Source organism: Sitophilus oryzae, unplaced genomic scaffold, assembly GCF_002938485.1.
Source record: "Sitophilus oryzae breed Bouriz unplaced genomic scaffold, Soryzae_2.0 scaffold_1801_pilon_pilon, whole genome shotgun sequence".
In the NCBI taxonomy this organism is placed as follows: domain Eukaryota; kingdom Metazoa; phylum Arthropoda; class Insecta; order Coleoptera; family Curculionidae; genus Sitophilus; species Sitophilus oryzae.
Window position 1 is genome coordinate 3,833,350 of NW_022146504.1, and position 23,266 is coordinate 3,856,615.

The window sequence follows — 23,266 nt, forward strand, 5'->3', positions numbered from 1 at the left end:
ATTTAAATAAACAGCAATATATTTTATACGTCGACTTGACGAGTACGTCACCGCAAATCGCTCCGCCCACTCATTTTATTGGCTACTTGCAAATTTGTCGAATTTTTATTGATGGGACGCGTCGTCTAATTTTTTACGAAAAACATCGAGAGAATATCGTTTCCCCTCTCACGGATACCCCGTAGCTACAGAACGGACAGACGTACTGTACTTCAGGTATATTATTTAAAGTACGTCTGCTGGATCTGTGTCTATGAAAGGAATGCGGACAAAAAACATTTAAATAAACTGCAATATATTTTATACGTCGACTTGACGAGTACATCACCGCAAATCGCTCCGCCCACTCATTTTATTGGCTACTTGCAAATTTGTCGAATTTTTATTGATGGGACGCGTCGTCTAATTTTTTACGAAAAACATCGAGAAAATATCGTTTTCCCTCTCACGGATACCCCGTAGCTACAGAACGGACAGACGAACTGTACTTCAGATATATTATTTAAAGTACGTCTGCTGGATCTGTGTCTATGAAAGGAATGCGTTCAAAAAACATTTAAATAAACAGCAATATATTTTATACGTCGACTTGACGAGTACGTCACCGCAAATCGCTCCGCCTACTCATTTTATTGGCTACTTGCAAATTTGTCGAATTTTTATTGATGAGACGCGTCGTCTAATTTTTTACGAAAAACATCGAGCGAATGTGGTTTCCCCTCTCACGGATACCCTGTAGCTACAGAACGGACAGACGTACTGTATGTCACCCATCAATCAAAATACATCTAAGTGTGCGAACACAGTGCAAGCAGGTTTCCCGCTTTCCGGTAGTCGGCGCCAATCTGGGTACCTATTCTTGACATCGTTCGCGACTTTGCGTATACGCATCACGTGTATTGTTATAAACCGGGTATCCCAGAAAAAAGTGCAAGTATTTTAAAGGGTGGTAGATCTCGATAAAAGAAACATATTTTCTCTTTATTGTTTTTCAAATAAGTCCAAAATAACGGAGTTATTTTACTTTGAAAATTTCCAAAAAAAATGATTTTTTGCTAAAATTTTGACAACCTTCTTCTTCATGTGCCTTCTCCTCATCGGAGCTTGGCGACCATCAATTGGAATTCCTCCCTGTCTTGAGCCAAACGGATAATTGCACTGGTCTCTCCTATATTAAACCACTGGCGCTGTTTAAGAACCACTGGATCTTTTCTGGATTTTCTTTCTTGTAAATTTAATCTACTACCTATGTTGCCATATTATTAAGAAATTATGTTTTTAAATAAAAACTAAAAAAATCCAAAAATTTTTTCAAAAATTCCGATTTTTTAAAAAAAATATTTAGAAAAAACCTCATAGGCGTGTTTCTGGGGTTGAACTATACTACCAATTAAATTAAAATACTTGCACGTATTTCTGGGACACCCTGTATATGGGTAGATAGTAGCGCCGCGCCGCCTCGCGCTTATAACCTTGAAAAATTAAAGCGTGTTATCAAATCGGCTAGTTCACAGTGAAAGCAGGTAGGCGCCGTCAACCAGCGTTCATCGGCGTTCTCGCTTTTACCAGACCGAAAATTTATTTATTTCTGCTTTTGCACGCGCCGACGGCGCACAGAGGGTATTAAGAACTAGAAGTTGGCCAAAATTATGTTTTATGATTTTTTTGCTTTTTTGGTAGTAATTATAATTATTAGAGGAGAGTGTGCTAATATGGAACACCATTTTGTTTTTCCTACACAATATTTTTTCCTCTACTCTGAAACTCTTTCCACCGATCAAATAGGGCCATTCTGTGCAAAACCAAGCAATTGGAGGAGGATGCTAGAACAAGAAAGTAATTTGTATATTATAGATGATATTTGAGCGAGGATGGGTGTTATAGGGTAAGGACTAATTCCTTTAAGAATCTATTTAAATCAATGTTTTTTTTTTTTTTTTTTTTTTGGCAGTGGCAAATATTGGCAAGATTTTGTACATATTCCAAAGCTGGAGACTTTAAGCATTGAACGGATACTAATTTCCATGCGGAATATTGCCGAATAGTCTTACACCTTATAAAAATGCCTCTGATTTTTTAAATATAAAACATTATAAAGGAATAGAATAGAAGGAAACGTTTCAAAATAAAAATTTGGCATAAAACAGGACTTGCCAGCTGGCTCTGTATCCGACAGTTATTATAAACAATTTGCAAAAAAGCACTATAAACAATTCCACTATTTTATACTTAGAAATATTCAGAATACACTCAAGATAATTCATACTTATAATTGAAATATATTATTTATTTGATAGTCAACTTACGACTTAAAAAAAAGCAGCTATAAACGCGCTTACATTTAGTATTTATAGATTTGTATTCAGTTAAGATAAAAAATGAAAATAAAAATATTTCACTTTTGGCCAGGTTTATAGACCAAATACCCCTATGTGCGATATTTGAAGATGCGAGTGATCAAGAATAGGTGCCCAGAGACGGCGCTGGCTGCCGGAAAGCAGAAACCTGCCTCCACTATGTTCGTATACGTACCTAAGGGTACGAACATAGTGGAGGCAGGTTTCTGCTTTCCGGCAACCAGCGCCGTCTCTGGGGACCTATTCTTGACCACATATCGCTCACATCTCGCATCTCCGAAAAAGCCATATAACAATACACGTGATGCGTAACTTTGCGTATATGCTGTGTATTGTTATATGGCTTTTCAGAAGATGCAGCAGAGGTTCGGAAGTAGTTAATTAAGAGGAAATTTACCTGATTAACTAACCTAACCTAATCTAACCATATCCAAACGCCGCTCCCGCCGCGCCGGCGCCGCACATAGGGGTATTTGGTCTATAAACCTGGCCAAAAGTGAAATATTTTTATTTTCATTTTTATCTTAACTGAATACAAATCTATAAATACTAAATGTAAGCGCCTTTATTAGTTTTTTTTAAGTTGTTAGTTGACTATCAAATAAATAATATATTTCAATTATAAGTACGAATTATCTTGAGTGTATTCTGAAAATGTCTAAGATTATAAAATAGTGGAATTGTTTGTAGTGCTTTTTTTGCAAATTGTTTATAATAACTGTCATGATGGATACAGAGCCAGCTGGCAAGTCCTGTTTTATGCCATATTTTTATTTGGAAACGTTTCCTTCTATTCTATTTCTTTATAATGTTCTATATTTAAAAAATCAGAGGCATTTTTATAAGGTGTAAGACTATTCGGCAATATTCCGCATGAAAATTAGTATCCGTTCAATGCTTAAAGTCTCCAGCTTTGGAATATGTACAAAAATCTTGCCAATATTTGCCACTGCCAAAAAAAACATTGATTTAAATAGATTCTTAAAGGAAATAGTCTTTACCCTATAACAGCCATCCTCGCTCAAATATCGTCTGTAATATACAAATTACTTTCTTGTTCTAGCATCCTCATCCAATTGCTTGGTTTTGCACAGGATGGCCCTATTTGATCGGTGGAAAGGGTTTCAGAATAGAGGAAAAAATATTGTGTAGGAAAAACAAAATGAGGTTCCATATTAGCACCCTCTCCTCTAATAATTAATATTACTAGCAAAAAAGCAAAAAAATCATAAAACATAATTTTGGCCAATTTTTAGTTCTTAATACCCTCTGTGCGCCGTCGGCGCGTGCAAAAGCAGAAGTAAATAAATTTTCGTTCCGGTAAAAGCGAGAACGCCGATGAACGCTGGTTGACGGTGCCTGCCTGCTTTCACTGTTAACTAGCCGATTTGATAACACGCTTTAATTTTTCATATACAGGGTGTCCCAGAAATAAGTGCAAGTATTTTAACTTAACTGGTAGTATAGTTCAACCCCAGAAACACGCCAATGAGGTTTTTTTTCTAAATAATTTTTTTTGAAAATTCGGAATTTTTTGAAATTTTTTTTGGAATTTTTTTTTAGTTTTTATTTAAAGATTAAAGTTACAAGAAAGAAAATCCAGAAAAGATCCAGTGGTTCTCAAAATTTTAGCAAAAAATCATTTTTTTTGAAATTTTCAAAGTAAAATAACTCCGTTATTTTGGACTTATTTGAAAAACGATAATGAGAAAATATGTTTCTTTTATCGAGATTAGAGGTGTGTATGTGAACGAACTAGTTCCAATGAACTATTCCGACCCCGGAATGAAAGGAACTAGTTCCTGGTTTCTCAAAGAACTAGTTCCTCAGAACCTGTTCCGGGATCGAGACTGTGACCGATATAGAATAATATGCGACGGCGACGGATCGGCTAGCGCGCGTAGCCCGATGGTAGGCGGGAGTGGGGAGTGCCAGCCGTACGTTAACGGATCCGGACCTAGAGGAACTGAACTAAATAAAAGACTAATTTACGTATGGATCAGCCAGCGCGATTGATGCTAGGCAGGCGTGGGGAGTGCCAGCCGTATGTTATCGGATCCGGACAACTATTAAAAGACTAGTTCACGGGAATCTATTCAGTCGGCAGATCCGCGATATAATACAAGGAGACGACGATGGATTCGGCCTTGTCTATTGCCACAGCCGGCGCGGCGTAATTACCACATTTTTTTAAATATTTTATGGGAATGTTTCACTTTAGGTCCCTAAAATTAAGAAATATCTTATAAAATGAAGTAGATATTCTGAATTTTTAGACAAAAACAAAAAGCTTGAAGTGGGGAAAAATACATTTTTTCGTACATTTTTCGTATTATTTCCTCCAATTGATTTGTGATATAGTTTTTAAACTCTTATTTGAGTTTCTTTAATTTTTTTAACTGCTATAAAACTTACCTATATGTTTTTAACATATGCAATTACACGTCTTCTGATATTTCGTACATTATAAAAATTATAATGATCTGTATAATTTTGAATAGTAAACTGGGGGGTGAATAGTTCTGACTGAAAACGAAATCCATTAGCAAGCAACGGGGATGTCAATGTTAGTCGGGAACTATTGTGAACTAAGGACCTAGTTCAAGGAACTATTTTTCTGGAGGAACTAGAACTAAGGAACTAGAATTCCCACCTCTAATCGAGATCTACCACCCCTTAAAATACTTGCACTTATTTCTGGGATACCCTGTTTATAACAATACTCGTGATGCGTATACGCAAAGTTCCGAACGATGTCAAGAATAGGTGCCCAGATTGGCGCTGACTACCAGTAAGCGGCAAACCTGCTTGCACTGTGTTCGCACACTAAGCTTTTTGTTTTTGTCTAAAAATTCAGAATATCTACTTCATTTTATAAGATATTTCTTAATTTTAGGGACCTAAAGTGATAATAATACTAATAATAATAATAATGTTTATTTATATACTTATTAAATTACAATGTTACAATAAATAAACATACAATAAACATAAATTTACCTCAGAAAAAATGAAACATTTTTTGTGCGAGGCATAGATTTACAACTATAATTTTAAAAAACACTTAAATTATAAATACACTCCAAAATTCAACAAACCTGTAATATGTAAAAAATACTTCCACAATAAAAACCTCCTGAATACCAAATACATCAACATACATATAAAAAATAGAAAATGAAACAGTAGTTTTTTTCCATTATTATTACACGTATTTGCTCTGCCTGATTGGAGAGAATGACACAACCATTTATGTCCTGATTTAACAAGTCACAATTCCAATTTGATATGAATCTAAATCCATTAGCCATTTCTTTGTTAAAAATTTAAATTGTTTTAAGTTCTTTAGAGTTTTTATCTCAACAGGTAATTTCGAATAATACTTCGGCGCAAGATACTCCGAGCCTTTTTGTCCAATTACTTTCTTACATCTTAGTGTTAGTAGATTTTCCGACTTTTTTCTGGTGTCATATTGATGTGATAGTTCTGTTTTTTTTAAACCTCCTCTCTGTATCAAAATAACTAATTTTAAAAAATGTAATTTGCGAACATCGAGAACATTACTATCAGAAAATAATCTATCAGATGGATACAGTAAGGGCTTTTTTAGTATAATTTTTAATACCCACCTTTGTAAAACAGTTAATTTTTTTAGATATTTATCAGCTACGCCTCCCCACCCAATTATTCCATAACAAATTTGTGATTGAAATAGTGCATAGTATATTGTTATGAGATGTCTTTCGTCTAGATATTCGCGTAAATATTTAAATGTGCCCACGAGTCTACGCAATTTATTTACTAGTGTTGTTATGTGGTTGTTCCAACGCAGATGACTATCAAACATAACACCCAAATAAGAAATACATTGTTCTTCTGGAATAGTTGTTTCTTTATCTATTATAAGAGAACCCATATGTGGAAGATTATTGGCATACGAAGTAAATGAGATGTATTTGGTTTTTTTCACATTTAGCGTTAATTTATTGTACTGGAACCACTTTTTTATTTCTAAAAAATCTCTTTCTGCTATAGTTTTTAATTCCGCCCAAGTATTTGCAGAATAAAGAATTGTTGTATCATCTGCAAAGCTAATAATTTGTCCAGGACTATCAATAAGTAGTAAATTATTTATATAAAGCGTGAACAGAAGAGGTCCCAGCACGGTTCCTTGGGGTACACCCACAGAGATCCGTTCGTAATTACTCTTATACTCACCAATCTTAACTACCTGCATTCTACCAGATAAGTAGCTTTTTATTAGTTTTGACACATTACCTCGAAGCCCGCAATTCTCTAATTTTTCTAGTAATATCTCATGACTCACCGTATCAAAAGCTTTTGACAGATCTACAAAGATACCCAAGACCGGTATTTTTTTATCCACGGCATTGTAAATACAAGACGAAACGTATTGTATTGCATCTTCTGTGGATCTACCCCTCCGAAATCCAAACTGTCTCTCTGATATTATTCGATGTTTGTCCAAAAACTTAACAATTCTCGATTTAATAATTTTTTCGTAGATTTTAGACACATTAGAAATTAACGAAATAGGCCGATAATTAGAAATATCATACTTATCTCCACTCTTGAAGATGGGTATAACGACACCCGTTTTTAACACCTCTGGGAAGTAACCATTGTTAAAGCTGAGATTAATTAAAAATGCCAAAGGTTTTGATATTTCCGACTTAATTTCCTTTAATGTTTCAGAATAGATTTCATCATATCTATATATTTTATCATATAATCATAGGATACATTCCCATAAAATATTTAAAAAAATGTGGTAATTACGCCGCGCCGGCTGTGGCAATAGACAAGGCCGAATCCATCGTCGTCTCCTTGTATTATTCGCGGATCTGCCGACTGAATAGATTCCCGGGAACTAGTCTTTTAATAGTTCCTCTATGTCCGGATCCGATAACATACGGTTGGCACTCCCCACGCCTGCCTAGCATCAATCGCGCTGGCTGATCCATACGTAAACTAGTATTTTATTTAGTTCCTCTAGTTCCTTTAGGTCCGGATCCGATAACATACGGCATACGGCTGGCACTCCCCACTCTTGCCTAGCATCGATCGCGCTGGCCCGATCCGTGCGTACGTAAACTAGTCTTTTATTTAGTTCAGTTATATTATATTAATTCTATATCGGTCACAGTCTCGATCCCGGAACAGGTTCTGAGGAACTAGTTCTTTGAGAAACCAGGAACTAGTTCCTTTCATTCCGGGGTCGGAATAGTTCATTGGAACTAGTTCGTTCACGAACTACACACCTCTAATCTCGATAAAAGAAACATATTTTCTCATTATCGTTTTTTAAATAAGTCCAAAATAACGGAGTTATTTTACTTTGAAAATTTCCAAAAAAAATGATTTTTTGCTAAAATTTTGAGTGTAGACCACTGGATCTTTTCTGGATTTTCTTTCTTGTAACTTTAATTTTTAAATAAAAACTAAAAAAAATCCAAAAAAAATTTCAAAAAATTCCGAATTTTCAAAAAAAAATTATTTAGAAAAAAACCTCATTGGCGTGTTTCTGGGGTTGAACTATACTACCAGTTAAGTTAAAATACTTGCACGTATTTCTGGGACACCCTGTATATGGGTACATAGTAGCGCCGCGCCGCGCCGCCTCGCGCTTATAACCTTGAAAAATTAAAGCGTGTTATCAAATCGGCTAATTCACAGTGAAAGCAGGTAGGCGCCGTCAACCAGCGTTCATCTGCTTTCTCGCTTTTACCGGAACGAAAATTTATTTATTTCTGCTTTTGTACTCGCCGACGGCGCACAGAGCGTATTAAGAACTAAAAGTTGGCCAAAATTATGTTTTATGATTTTTTTGCTTTTTTGCTAGTAATATTAATTATTAGTGGAGAGGGTGCTAATATGGAACCCCATTTTGTTTTTCCTACACAATATTTTTTCCTCTACTCTGAAACCCTTTTCACCGATCAAATAGGGCCATTCTGTGCAAAACCAAGCAATTGGATGAGGATGCTAGAACAAGAAAGTAATTTGTATATTATAGACGATATTTGAGCGAGGATGGGTGTTTTAGGGTAAAGACTATTTCCTTTAAGAATCTATTTAAATCAATGTTTTTTTTGGTAGTGGCAAATATTGGCAAGATTTTTGTACATATTCCAAAGCTGGAGACTTTAAGCATTGAACGGATACTAATTTGCATGCGGAATATTGCCGAATAGTCTTACACCTTATAAAAATGCCTCTGATTTTTTAAATAAAAAACATTATAAAGAAATAGAATAGAAGGAAACGTTTCAAAATAAAAATTTGGCATAAAACAGGACTTGCCAGCTGGCTCTGTATCCATCATGACAGTTATTATAAACAATTTGCAAAAAAAGCACTACAAACAATTCCACTATTTTATAATCTTAGAAATATTCAGAATACACTCAAGATAATTCATACTTATAATTGAAATATATTATTTATTTGATAGTCAACTTACGACTTAAAAAAAGCTAATAAACGCGCTTATATTTAGTATTTATAGATTTGTATTCAGTTAAGATAAAAAATGAAAATAAAAATATTTCACTTTTGGCCAGGTTTATAGACCAAATGCCCCTATGTGCGGCGCCGGCGCGGCGGGAGCGGCGTTTGGATATGATTAGGTTCAGCGTTGCCAGAGCTGGTACATTTGTACAGATCTGGTACATTTTGGAACCGTTTGTACCAAAGTACATTTTTTACATTTCTGGTACATTTTTTAACAGTAAACAATTGATTACAACAATAATTTTTTGAATAAAAATCGGCAAATTACACTCCAAATATCGAAAGTTCAAAAAAATCGACAATTTTTCCCTTAGAATTTTTCCTAATACCGCTCATCACTAATTTCGTTTTCTACATCGCCGGTATCGCCCTCTATCAAATATAAGTCAAACTATATTCTGCCAACCCTACCAAGAATTCTTTTTCTATCTGTGGCTGACCGAGACGACTTTGACTGATATCTGGTACATTTTCGATGAAATCGATCAAAATCTGGTACATTTTTACCACAGAATAGTACAATTTTGGAAAAGTCTCTGGCAACGCTGATTAGGTTAGGTTAGGTTAGTTAATCAGGTAAATTTCCTCTTAATTAACTACTTCCCAACCCTGCTCGCATCTCCGAAAAAGCCATATAACAATACACAGCATATACGCAAAGTTACGCATCACGTGTATTGTTATATGGCTTTCAGAAGATGCGAATATGTGAGCGATATGTGGTCAAGAATAGGTCCCAGACACGGCGCTGGTTGCCGGAGCAGAAACCTGCCTCCACTATGTTCGCTACCCACAAACATAGTGGGCGCCGTTTCTCTGGCAACCAACACCTTGATCACTCACATCTTCAAATATCGCTCACATCTCGCATCTCCGAAAAAGCCATATACAATACACGTGATGCGTAACTTTGCGTATATGCATCACGTATATTGTTATATGGCTTTTCGGAGATGCGAGCAGGGTTCGGAAAGCTAATTAAGAGGAAATTTATCTGATTAACTAACCTAACCTAACCTAACCATATTGAAACGCCGCGCCCGCCGCGTCGGGGCCGCACATAGGGGTATTTGGTCTATAAACCTGGCCAAAAGTGATATTTTTTTTATTTTCATTTTTTATCTTAACTGAATACAAATCTATAAATACTAAATTTAACAAGTTGACTATCAAATAAATAATATATTTCAATTATAAGTATGAATTATCTTGAGTGTATTCTGAATATTTCTAAGATTATAAAATAGTGGAATTGTTTGTAGTACTTTTTTTGCAAATTGTTTATAATAACTGTCATGATGGATACAGAGCCAGCTGGCAAGTCCTGTTGAAACGTTTCCTTCTATTCTATTTCTTTATAATGTTTTATATTTAAAAAATCAGAGGCATTTTTATAAGGTGTAAGACTATTCGGCAATATTCCGCATGGAAATTAGTATCCGTTCAATGCTTAAAGTCTCCAGCTTTGGAATATGTACAAAAATCTTGCCAATATTTGCCACTGCCAAAAAAACATTGATTTAATAGATTCTTAAAGAGAATAGTATTTACCCTATAACACCCATCCTCGCTCAAATATCGTCGATAATATACAAATTACTTTCTTGTTCTAGCATCCTCATCCAATTGCTTGGTTGGAAAGGGTTTCAGAGTAGAGGAAAAAATATTGTGTAGGAAAAACAAAATGAGGTTCCATATTAGCACCCTCTCCTCTAATAATTAATATTACTAGCAAAAAAGCAAAAAAATCATAAAACATAATTTTGGCCAACTTTAGTTCTTAATACTCCTCTGTGCGCCGTCGGCGCCTGCAGCGAAATAAATAAATTTTCGTTCCGGTAAAAGCGAGAACGCCGATGAACGCTGGTTGACGGCTCCTACCTGCTTTCACTGTGAACTAGCCGATTTGATAACACGCTTTAATTTTTCAAGGTTATAAAACGAGGCGGCGGCGCGGCGCTACTATGTAACCATATACCGGTGTCCCAGAAATACGTGCAAGTATTTTAACAACTGGTAGTATAGTTCAACCCCAGAAACACGCCTATGAGTTTTTTCTAAATATTTTTTTTTGAAAATTCGGAATTTTTTGAAAATATTTTTGGAATTTTTTGCAATTTTTTTTAGTTTCTATTTAAAAAATAATTTCTTGATAATATGGCAACATAGGTAGTTGATTAAATTTATAAGAAAGAAAATCCAGAAAAGATCCAGTGGTTCTCAAACAAATCTCGAAGTATTGGAAAGAATATGTAAGGACCAAGAACTATTGACTACAATAAAACGACGGAAAGCAGCATATTTTGGTCATATTTTTCGAAATAACAAATATAGTTTCCTACAGCTGATAGTTGAGGGAAAGATTGAAGGATGACAAGGCATCGGGCGTAAACGGTTTTCCTCTATGGTTTTCCTGCTTGCGGAATTTGCGCCAGTGGTTTAATATAGGAGAGGCAAGTGCAATTATCCGTTTGGCTCAAGACAGGGAGGAATTCCAATTGATGGTCGCCAACCTCCGATGAGGAGAAGGCACACAAAGAAGGTTCTCAAAATTTTAGCAAAAAATCATTTTTTTTTGGAAATTTTCAAAGTAAAATAACTCCGTTATTTTGGACTTATTTGAAAAACAATAAAGAGAAAATATGTTTCTTTTGTCGAGATCTACCACCCTTTAAAATACTTGCACTTATTTCTGGGATACCCGGTTTATAACAATACACGTGATGCGTATACGCAAAGTTGCGAACGATGTCAAGAATAGGTACCCAGATTGGCGCTGGCTACCAGTAAGCGGCAAACCTGCTTGCACTGTGTTCGCACACTAATAGTCTAGGAGATAAGTATTTTTTAGCTTTGTACACTGACAAGCATTAACAACTCAGACAATTTGTGGATGTAAACGTACCAAAATTTTGTTAGTTTTAATGCATTTATGGTACTTAGTATGTCAAAATTGTGTACTTACTCGTATGTATTTATTTAGTTTGAAAAGTTTTACAATTAAAATCAAATAGATCCAGTAATTTAATTACTTGTTTATCGATGTAGAGAAATCTCTCGACAAGCTTTTATATAATATTAAAATTGTGTAATGGTAATGACGTTATAAGTTCATAATAAAAATTTTAAAGAAAAAGTTTATTTTTTTCTTTTTAGTGTATTTAAATAAAAACTTGTTTTAAAAAAAGTTTTTTTTCTTAAAATTTATTTTTTACTTTTTCGTTAATATGCTGGTTTCTCAGTGCCACACACTTAAACTTAATTTTTTTTCTTAAATAACTTCCTAGGGGGGGCATCCTAATAATATGTATATCTATTTTCATTAAAAATGGAGAACTTAAAAAACCGACAGCTGTCACATTTGACAGTTCAAATGTGAGACAAATAAAATGAAAACCGACTATGGAGTAGGGGGCATCCAATATATCAATTTTTATCAAAATCGGACAACTTTGAAATTTTTTTGACAGCTGTCAAATTTGACAGCTCATTTTTTTTCTTTTATTTTAGCCCATGGCCATCCTATATATCGATTTTTATCAAAATCGGACAACTTTGAAATTTTTATGACAGGTGTCAAATTTGACAGCTCATTTTTTTTTTCTTTCATTTTAGCCCATGGCCATCCTATATAGGTATCGATTTTTATCAAAATCGGTGGACTTTAAATATTTTCATAGTCATTTTTATACCCACAATACCGGGTGCGTCTCAAAAGTGGCTCACCCATAACTTTTTTATTTTTTCAGATAAAACAATGATATTTGGTATGTTAGTATATGACATATATTGGGATTGATTGACGTTTTCAATTGTTTTCGGTTTCACCGGAAATGACTACAACTTTTGATTTTTAAATGGCACTCTCAGTATTTTTTTACTTTATCCGATAGAAAATGACACTCTGAATCGAATGACATATCATATGTCAACTTTTGACATTTTGGCATATGGTTTATTTGAAATAGTAACATGCGGTTCATAACGACAATTTGACTCAAAATACCAAGTGTGTGGTATCAAATTATTCGTAAAAAAATACCCTTTTCAAATATGCTAATGAGCCACCCTCGTTCCATTTGAAAAAATTGATAAAATTATATGATTAAAAATACGATTTAGGCATCTTTTAACCGGCCAGGACAAGACACTAAAAACATTGGACGATCAAATCTATTTTCCAAGGCTTCGTGATTAAAAATTAGAAATTAGTGTTTTTAACACAGCCATGGTACTCTAGATTGAAATTTAAAATAGAATTTGTTTTTGAGTGACAATGTCAAAAATTGACATATGATATGTCATTCGATTCAGAGTGTCATTTTCTATCGAATAAAGTAAAAAAATACCGAGGGTGCCATTTAAAAATCAAAAGTTGTAGTCATTTCCGGTGAAACCGGAACTGATTGAAAACAATTGAATACGTCAATCAATCCCAATTTATGTCATATGCTAACATACCAAATCTCGTTGTTTTATCTGGAAAAAATAAGAAAGTTAGGGGGTGAGCCACTTTTGAGACCCACCCGGTATACCTGTATTTACTATATTATATAATTTCAGCCCGATACAATCATAAATAAAATTTTAAAAAATCAAAAACCCCAAAAATACCGCCATTTTGACAGCTGTCAAAAATTCAGGTCATGCTTTGCAAAAAAATGTATTGTCATCGGGACTGAACCTACATGCCAAATTTCAATTTCCTACAATGAAAGGAAGTGGTTCTAATTTGGCTTACAATATTTGCCCCGAACAAACATACATACACACATACAGAGCAAGTTAAATAGAAGCTTGTAAAAATGACACTTTTCGCGGCGAGGCTGTACGTTTGAAGGACAAGCGTAGCGAGAATATTCGAGTCGCTAAACGCACTTGGAAGACAATTATAAATCGAAACAAAATTAAGACTAACGCTTTGTAGTTACGAAAAAAAAGCAGAGTTGGACCTATGTTGATATAAAAAATAAATCTTATTTTTGACGTGAGAAATCTCCCCACGAGGAATGGCACATGTTTTTTTAAACACCTTGTATAAAGAATTGTATAATTCCTGTAATATAGGTACTGATTTTTCAGACTGCCGATGCCGCCGCCCCGCGCCGCACATTGGATCAACCCAATGCAATTTGCTGAACATTCAGCAATTATGCAAAGTTCCTAACTTATGATATTTTGTGAATAAATGTGTTCTAAAGTCTTCAAATTTGATAAAAATAGTCATAACTTTATTATAGATAAATTACTGAATAGTGCAGGGGTGTGTTTTCAGAATATATATTTTATTTGAATTTCTGTATTAAATTGACTATTACAAATTAAATTGCATAATTTCATACTTATTCCAAAACTTAATGAACTTTTTATGATACTTTTATGTTATATGATTATGACCTTGCGATTTGTCCAGTTCTTTAATACCAACATGTATTCAATAACAATAATTTTCCGTAAGTGTGATAAACCTTAATCAAATTTACCTTTATTTCAATTGTAGAATCGAAAAATAGAATAATATACAGGGTGTTCCATTTATAAAAATACAACTATAATACTTTTTACTTATTTGGGACACTGTATCTTATAAAATATTTTTAAATTGTAGCTCTAATAGTCCTTCAACGAACCCAAAACTTACAATTTGTAAAAATCCAATCGTTTAGCTACAACACTCCGTGTCGTATGTGGTGAACAACCCTGTATAGTGTATCACAAAATTAAATTTTAATCTTGAGTTTTAAAAAAATGCTTAAATATACATAAACTTTTTTATATCTGTTATTGATTCCTTAAAAGATATATAAAAAGATTTACTGCCACTAGGCGCCCCTTTGGAAAATATACAGGGTGGCGCATTAGTGCGAGAAAGTCCAATATAGTCGTTGTTGACAAAGATATGAAAAAAGTTCTATACAGATGTATGGTTTAAAATTTTAGAATTGAGAAAACAAAAAAAAAATACTAAAAAAATGGTTTAAAATGGTGCATATCCTAAAAAATATTTTGTTGTATACAGGGCGTCCGAAAAAAAGTTATGATAAAGATTATTTATTAGCCAACCATACCAATAGGTATGGTAGGCTATTAGGATCGGCAAAAAAAAGTTTTTTTAATTTCACTCAAAATGAGTTATTTGGGTTATAAACAAGGTTGGAAAAATCATGATTTTCAAAAAAAAAATCAAAAAAATCAGATTTTTTTTATTTAAATCAGATTTTTTTGATTTTAATTCAAAACAATATTTAAATCGGATTTCCAAATGACTAATTTCCATTTAAAGTCCTATCCTAAATGGCTAAATCGTTATAACTCTGAGCGATACCGATAACATTAACAGTACTACGGCGCGTGTCATTTTTCCACATCAGTCGCTTCCTTCAGATCAAAAGAATTTTTTTTCAAACGTCTCAAAGGTATTAATTTTTGTCATTTTAACGGCTAGGCATAAAAGTAAAGCACTGTTACGCCTAAGCACAAAAGTGTAAAAATATATTATTAAACTAATATTAGTTGTCAAATTCAACGAGTGTACAAATCGTTTTTCGATTACTGTTTGTATTAGTTGCAATGTTTGAAATTGATTAAAAAATTATTTGTAATGTTTTAAAAAAATGGTGTTTTATTCGAAGTAAAAATGTACTTTTTGTGCCTCCTTGTAACGTCTGAATAGCTTTACGATGGTCCTCAAAATGTACAGCATCGTCAAAAAAAGTATAATTTCTACTCTTAATAAAACAATACACTATTGTTCGGAAATAGTCTTAAGTCGAGAATGAAATTAGTATTATTTAATGTCAAAGTGTAAAGTACTTACTGCAAATCAAAATGTCGGTAAGAATTTGGAAACATACCAACGTTTCAAAAAAAATACGATTATAGATTTTCGGGAATGAAGATATAGTCTCTATATCAGAAGAACCTAGTTCTGCAGTCTGCGAATGATATGTATTGAGCAGCGAATTTTTGTCACTTAAAGGTACATAAATTTTAAAATAAATCCCTGCGTTTAGCGGTCTTATGGATTCACACGAAATTACTTCAAAAATCGGTTCAACATTTAAATTGATGACTAGGTATTTTTATACAGTTTTATAAAATTTACAATTATTGTTTTTCGATTTATTATCTGTTATACCTGTTATCGAAATATTTTTTTATAGTTTTCTAAGACAGATTTTGATAACTTTTACAGTTATTTTTTTATTTATTATAAAGTTTCAATAAAATTAATTTTTTGATTTAAATCACATGATTAAAATTAAAAAAATCACTTTATTTAAATCACGATTTAAATCATGATTTAAATCATTTGATTTAAATCATTTGATTTAAATCATTTGATTTAAATAATGCCAACCCTGGTCATAAATGACCTAAATACAAAATATTTTCATGGTGTCTGTCTGTCTGTCTGTTTGATTAGTCGACCATACCAATAGGTATGGTAGGGTATTATGATCGGCAAAAAAAAATTTTTTTTAATTTCACTCAAAATGAGTTATTTGGGTCATAAATGACCTAAATACAAAATATTTTCATGGTGTCTGTTTGTCTGGCTGTTCGTCCGTCTGTCCGTCTGTAACACGATAACTCAAAAACCGCCGAATCGATTTTAACCAAATTTGGCACAAAAATACTGTGGCACCCGAGAATCTGGCCATTAGTTTTTGGCGGGGGTTGGGTTTTGATAAGGGGGTATGGGAGGGGGCTAAAAATTTAAAAAAATCGTAACTCCAAAATTACAGTAGCTAGCGAAACGCGGTTTTCAAATTAAGATTAGGAATAATATTTGCAACAAAATTTGTAATAACATCAAAATCAGTCAAAGTCGCAGTTTTCGAGATATTAACATATTTTAGTAGGGGCGGCTATACGTGCCTCCCAGCGCCAATTTTTTTTTAATTGCATTCAATTTTTCTGTACATAATTGGATATAGCATAAAATGTTGCATATAATACCTCATCTTCATCTGATTTACGTAAAATATCATATCGGGTCAATTTAAATTAAACAAGTTATTAAAGCTAATAATTATTTAAAATAAATTTATAGACACTCTTTATGAGGTAGTATTATGTTTATTATTGCAACACAAAATCTAGTAAATACAAAAACTTCAATGCAATATTTGGTTTTAAAAATATAAATATGCCTAGAGAAATAAAGCATTAAAATTAAAATTGTTAGTGTTTTATCACAAAACGTAAATATTTCAATACCATACATACTGTTGCGAGCCGGTGTGGACTCGACCTAACCTCACAATATGGCCCACCCTCGGATGACCTTAACATCGCATAGACACCGCAATGATTCATTCGTTCGAGAAGAATCGAGACCCACTAGAATGGACTAGTACATACGAGAACATTCGAAAACCTTCTCTATGCGCCTAACGATCTATGGACTATTCTAGATTTCTTTTGCTGTAGGTATAAAAACCGGCGGCAGTGGCCTAGAGAGGGCAGTTATAAATATACAGTTGACGCGCTAAAATGAAAAATAAATTCTTAGTTATAAATCGTTTGTAAATAGTTCTATAAGTCTTTTATCGTTATTATTTCTGTTAATTAGTGTTAAATAAATAGTGTTTAAATAAATTGTGACTTTCTATCCACACGGAACCGACGAAAAACGTAACAATTGGTGTCAAGTGTGGCGTGTGTGATAGACTAGGAAAATAAAAAGACAGACAATGGCTCCGAAAAAATTGTTGAAAGACTTGAAAGTGTCCGAACTGAAATGCATATTGGAAGAGAGAGAGTGCGAGACAGATGGAAAGAAACGCATTTTGCAAGCTAGACTGAGAGACGTTTTGGTGGAGGAAGGCGAGGATCCTGACACATTTTACTTCGAGCTGGAAGTGACCTTGACTCGTCATTGAAAAATTTACAAGACAATTTAAACGACAATTTGAATAGTTTAAATAGTAAAATAATTGACTTGGAAGTTAATTTAGAAGAGAAAATCAGTGATAAAATTATGGAAAATTCGCAGGATTTAATCAATACATTAGAAGATAAGATCATCGAAAATTCTAAAGATATACAGGCCAGCTTTAATAATAAAATACTTAATTTAGAAGAAAAGATAACAGAAATCCAGGAATCTTCCAGGGAATTAGAAGAAAAGATTATAGATAATTCTACAGAACTACAAGACAAAATAACACAAATTGAGGACGATGTAAATAAAAAAATCGAAATTTTAAAACAAGAAATAGAAAAGGCCAATTCACCAAAATGTCAAGAAACATCGGAGGCACCGAAACTAGTCGAAAATAAGTATATCTCAAAGTCAGTTATTAAGCCTCCACAGTTTGACGGAAAAACCGCTTGGGCCAATTATTTTTGCCAGTTTGAGGCCGCTGCGAGAGCGAACGGATGGACAATCGCTGAAAAGGCTACCGCTTTGACTGTCGCACTGAGGAGATGCGACTGATATCTTGCAGACATTGTCACCATCGGAACAGGGAGATTATCAGCAATTGGTACGACATTTAGAAATGAGGTACGGCCAAGCTCATTTGGAACATGTCTATCATTCCCAGCTAAAAAATCGCATTCAAAAGTCAAATGAGTCTCTGCAGGAGTTTGAAGCCGACGTAGCCCGCCTCGTTCGCCTTGCGTACCCTGCTATGCCCGAAAATGTTATGGAGCGCTTAAAAGTACAGGCTTTTATTGATGGTTTATGTGACAACGAGACAAGGCAAACACTTCTTTTAGCTCATCCAACGCATTTGGGAGATGCCCTAGCACGTGCCCTGGAATTTGAGGCCGCGAAAGAATGCTCTAGGTCTCTAGGATTTGTACGGGCTGTTGAGGAGAGTTCCGACGATTCCAAAGTGGAAAGGATTGTGCGGAAAGTACTGGATCAGTATATGAGTAAGAAGGGGGGACCGATTCGCTGTTGGAATTGCGGACAGATGGGAAATCGTTGCAAAGAAGAGAAAGAAGTGAAAGTCTTAAGGACGACTGTGGTTGGTGATAGTTGGCAAACCGAAGATCTTGCAAATGACCAAATCAGTGATCCAGAGTTGGGCTTGGTGATTAACTGGAAAAACGCGGACCAGAGACCAACGTGGGAGGAAGTTTGCAGATATTCGCCGAACATGAAGTCGTACTGGTCCCAGTGGAATTCATTGTAATAGATAACGGACTACTTCGCCGTGTGAGCGAGAGACCGGAGGGACAAGAAGAGAGAAGGCAGATCGTCATTCCAAAGAAGAGGGTCCCAGAAGTCTTGGCGGAAGTTCACAATGGAACCAGCGGTGGGCATCTTGGTGTTACCAAGACACTTGGCAAGCTGCGTGAACGGTTCTACTGGGTGAACTGCAAAGAAGATGTGCGGGCCTGGTGTAAGAAATGTGACATTTGCGCAGCCATTAATGGGCCACAAAAGCGTGGTAAAGCCCCTATGCGCCAGTACAATGTTGGTAGTCCCTTCGAACGAATAGCGATCGACGTGGCTGGTCCTTTCCCGGAGACGAACGATGGCAACAAATACATTGTGGTAGTAATGGATTACTTCAGCAAATGGGTCGAGGCCTACGCGTTGCCAAATCAAGAAGCGTCCACGATTGCTGATGCCCTTGTTAAAGAATGGATCTGCAGGTTTGGTGTTCCCATGGAGCTTCATTCAGATCAGGGAAGAAACTTTGAGTCCAATCTGTTCCAAGGCGTCTGTGAAGTCCTGAACATCCGCAAGACCAGGACGACTGCTCTACATCCACAATCCGATGGGATGGTTGAACGCATGAACAGAACTATCAACCGTTATCTGGCCAAAGTAGTCTCTGACCACCAAAGAGACTGGGACAAATTTCTTCACCTGTTCCTGTTGGCCTACCGTTCATCCGTCCAAGAATCTACAGGGCAAACTCCAGCCAGCATCGTTATGGGACGGGAAGTGCGCCTACCCTGTGATCTGAAATTTGGTTGCCGACCGGGAGAAGAAGTCGCCGGAGAAGATTATGTCCACACACTACGTCAAAGGATGGACGACATTCATCAGAGAGTCCGCCTAAATATTCAAAGTGCTAGTGACCGAATGAAGGAACACTACGACATTCAAGCTGAGCATGGAGGATACCAACCAGGGAAGTTGGTGTGGCTATATAACCCGCAGAGACGTCGTGGGTTATCTCCGAAGCTACAATCCTCGTGGGAAGGGCCATACGAAGTCATGGATAGAATTAATGACGTCGTATACCGTATCAGAAAATTGCCAAAAGGAAAACCGAGGGTAGTCCATTTCAACCGTTTGAGCCCCTACCAAGGCGAAATAGAAGATCGTGCTGGGACCGTGAGAACCTGCAGCTTTGATCCCCCTGATTCGGAGATGTCCTTTGACGATTTCATGGCCCGATACAACAGCAGTGAGAAGGCTCGCTATGGTGTAACCAAAGAAGATCAACGAGACCTCTTTTCCGTGCCTCCTGATTATTCGCTCGCTCATTGTGTGGCTCGAGATTTGCGGATGTCCAGAGGAATCGCTGCGACGTTCAATGAGAAGTTTGGGCGTGTCGGAGAACTACGCCGACAGGATCCAGAGGTTGGAAGCGTCTTGAGGCTAACCGACAATGCACATGGTCAAGCAAGGCACATCTTCTACCTGGTCACCAAGGAATGGTCCCCGAGTAAGCCGACTTATCTCAATCTATGGAAGACCCTGATTGAACTGAGAGAAGCCCTGCTAAACAACAACATTGCACGATTAGCCATTCCGAAGCTGGCGTGTGGACTCGATGGTTTGAGTTGGCGTACAATCCGGAACATGATTGAAGTCTTGTTCAGATTTACGGGAATCGAGATCCTCGTTTGCTGCTACAACCCAAAGCTGAGATCGGGAGAGAAAACTGTAGACTGCTATTTCTACCAGACTTCGCAATGTACCAGGGGCCAGCTTTGCAAATACCTTCATTCACCGTATAATCTCGGGACGAGCATGTGCCTAAGAAGGGGCAGTGTTGCGAGCCGGTGTGGACTCGACCTAACCTCACAATATGGCCCGCCCTCGGATGACCTTAACATCGCATAGACACCGCAATGATTCATTCGTTCGAGAAGAATCGAGACCCACTAGAATGGACTAGTACATACGAGAACATTCGAAAACCTTCTCTATGCGCCTAACGATCTATGGACTATTCTAGATTTCTTTTGCTGTAGGTATAAAAACCGGCGGCAGTGGCCTAGAGAGGGCAGTTATAAATATACAGTTGACGCGCTAAAATGAAAAATAAATTCTTAGTTATAAATCGTTTGTAAATAGTTCTATAAGTCTTTTATCGTTATTATTTCTGTTAATTAGTGTTAAATAAATAGTGTTTAAATAAATTGTGACTTTCTATCCACACGGAACCGACGAAAAACGTAACAATACCTTAATTAAATTACATTTATTTTAATAGTAAAAACTAAAAATGTAATAAAATACAGTGTGTTCCATTTAAAAAAGATACTTTGATATTTTTTATTCATTTGGGACACTCTGTACGTTTTGCAAATAATTTTAAAGTGTAGCTTTAGTGGTCCATCAACAATCTCATCACTCATAATTTCCACAAATCTAATCATTTGGCTACAATACTCCGTGTCGAATAGCGTAAACAACCTTGTATATTTTTTAACTGATAGCTAATGTCAGGCAATTTTTCTCCTAAAAAATAAATATGACGAATGAAATTTTGTTAGTTAGTGGTCAAACTTAATAGTATAAGAAATATCTCACAAGTAAGTTGGTAAAAATCATCCATGCAATTAGGAAATACTTTTGGAAATACTGTATTTAGTATAATATATACGCCGCAATTTGGAATTATTGGAAAAATCAAATTTGGGACTAAAATTAAATACTTAATGGTCATTTCTTTTGAAAAAAAAATCAAAAATGTCCAAATCAGACTAATAGTTCTAAAACAAAAGCAAATGTCCATATTTCCGTATACCTCAATCCACTGCGCCGCGCCGTTAGAATTGTATTAAAAGTAATAAATAGAACACACACAATTCGCAATTTGATAATAGTTCGAGGTCTCTCTCGGGTTCTTACATAATTTTTTAAGAAAGAGTATAAGTATTTACTAATCTAATACATATTCTTAGCTTAGAGGTGGACGCTTTCTGAAAATATATGATTTCTTGTATATCATCCGGTATGAGATTTTTGCTGGACAGATTATAATACAGGTATAGAGAGCAAACGGCAGATTTTTCTTGTAGCATATTGGATTGGCGGTTTCTATCAAAGCGACCAAGAATTTCTACCACGCTGGATATGGCTCGAAACAGGAGAGTCTTTGAACTATACGAATTGGTACGTGGAACCAACATCTACTTTATCACCCGATATTACTACTATTCCAGTTACTACATCTCCTACTCCAAAACCACCAGATTCTAATATCTGCCTGAAGAAAAACGACTTCGTGAATCACAACGGCGAATGGACCGCTGAAAATTGTGGTACCGAACTGGAATTCATCTGTGAAACGTCCTGAAACATAAATAAATAAACATTAACTAAATCATGGTCTTTTATTTTTCATTAAAATAATGATAATCTCGAAATATCCGGCTTTTAGAACAATAATTAATAGTTGAAGGATTTTATTACACAGGTCGACAAATTCAAACTTTGCATTTCTAACATTAGTGACAATAGCTGATTATATCAAACTAGTTGGATGGCCAGTTCACCTAAATTAGGCATCACGCGACAAAGTTTTGATGTTTTATTTGGTCGACTGTGCGGATAGTGCGACACCGTTGCTGAGGACCTTGAAAGAAAACTCGAAATTTGGCCCCCATATACGAACATAAACATTTCCAATGTTAAAAAGCAACTTTATAGAGCAAGTCGTTAGTTTAGTAGAGATGACACAGATAAACATTAGCATTTTATATACCACGTGTTGCATCGTCGTTGGGAACATAGGAAATCCCATGCAAAATTTGAACTGTCCAGATATTGGCTGCATTCAGCAGACGCCACCGATTAGTAATCGATAACTAATCATATTCTGAATGCACCTAAAAATTTCCGATGACTAATCGCCGATTGGTAATCGGACGCCATTTTTACAATCGTTCTCAAAGAGCGATTTGTGATTAGCGATTACCGATTTGTTTATATAAAAAGTGTTAACAATATGACAATCTCTAAATGGCATGCAAGATTATTTATAGAAGAGAATACTTTTGATGCATTTGTTATTATTTATTTCGTAGTTTTATAAATTTGTAAAAAAAATATTAGTGTAAAAATTAAAGTAAAAAAAAAATAAATATTATTTATTAAATACACAAACAAGATAAATGAAAATGATATAAATAAATAAACTATTATATAAAAGTCAAAAACCATATCA

At 35.2% G+C, this 23,266-nt stretch overlaps 1 protein-coding gene across 2 annotated transcripts in view; it reads left to right on the plus strand.

Moving 5' to 3' along the window:
• Nucleotides 1-22,424, plus strand: part of LOC115882953 — a 40,280-nt gene extending 17,856 nt beyond the window's left edge. Inside the window, exons 3-4 of one of the 2 annotated variants that reach the window (XM_030901222.1) lie at nucleotides 22,119-22,212; nucleotides 22,263-22,424. In XM_030901222.1, the coding sequence (XP_030757082.1) occupies nucleotides 22,119-22,212; nucleotides 22,263-22,299 (131 nt within the window). In that variant the 3' untranslated portion in view covers nucleotides 22,300-22,424. Of the gene's footprint in view, nucleotides 1-22,118 lie in introns of both variants that reach the window. The other variant, XM_030901221.1, reaches the window with a different exon arrangement.
• The last annotated feature ends 842 nt before the right edge of the window (nucleotides 22,425-23,266 follow it).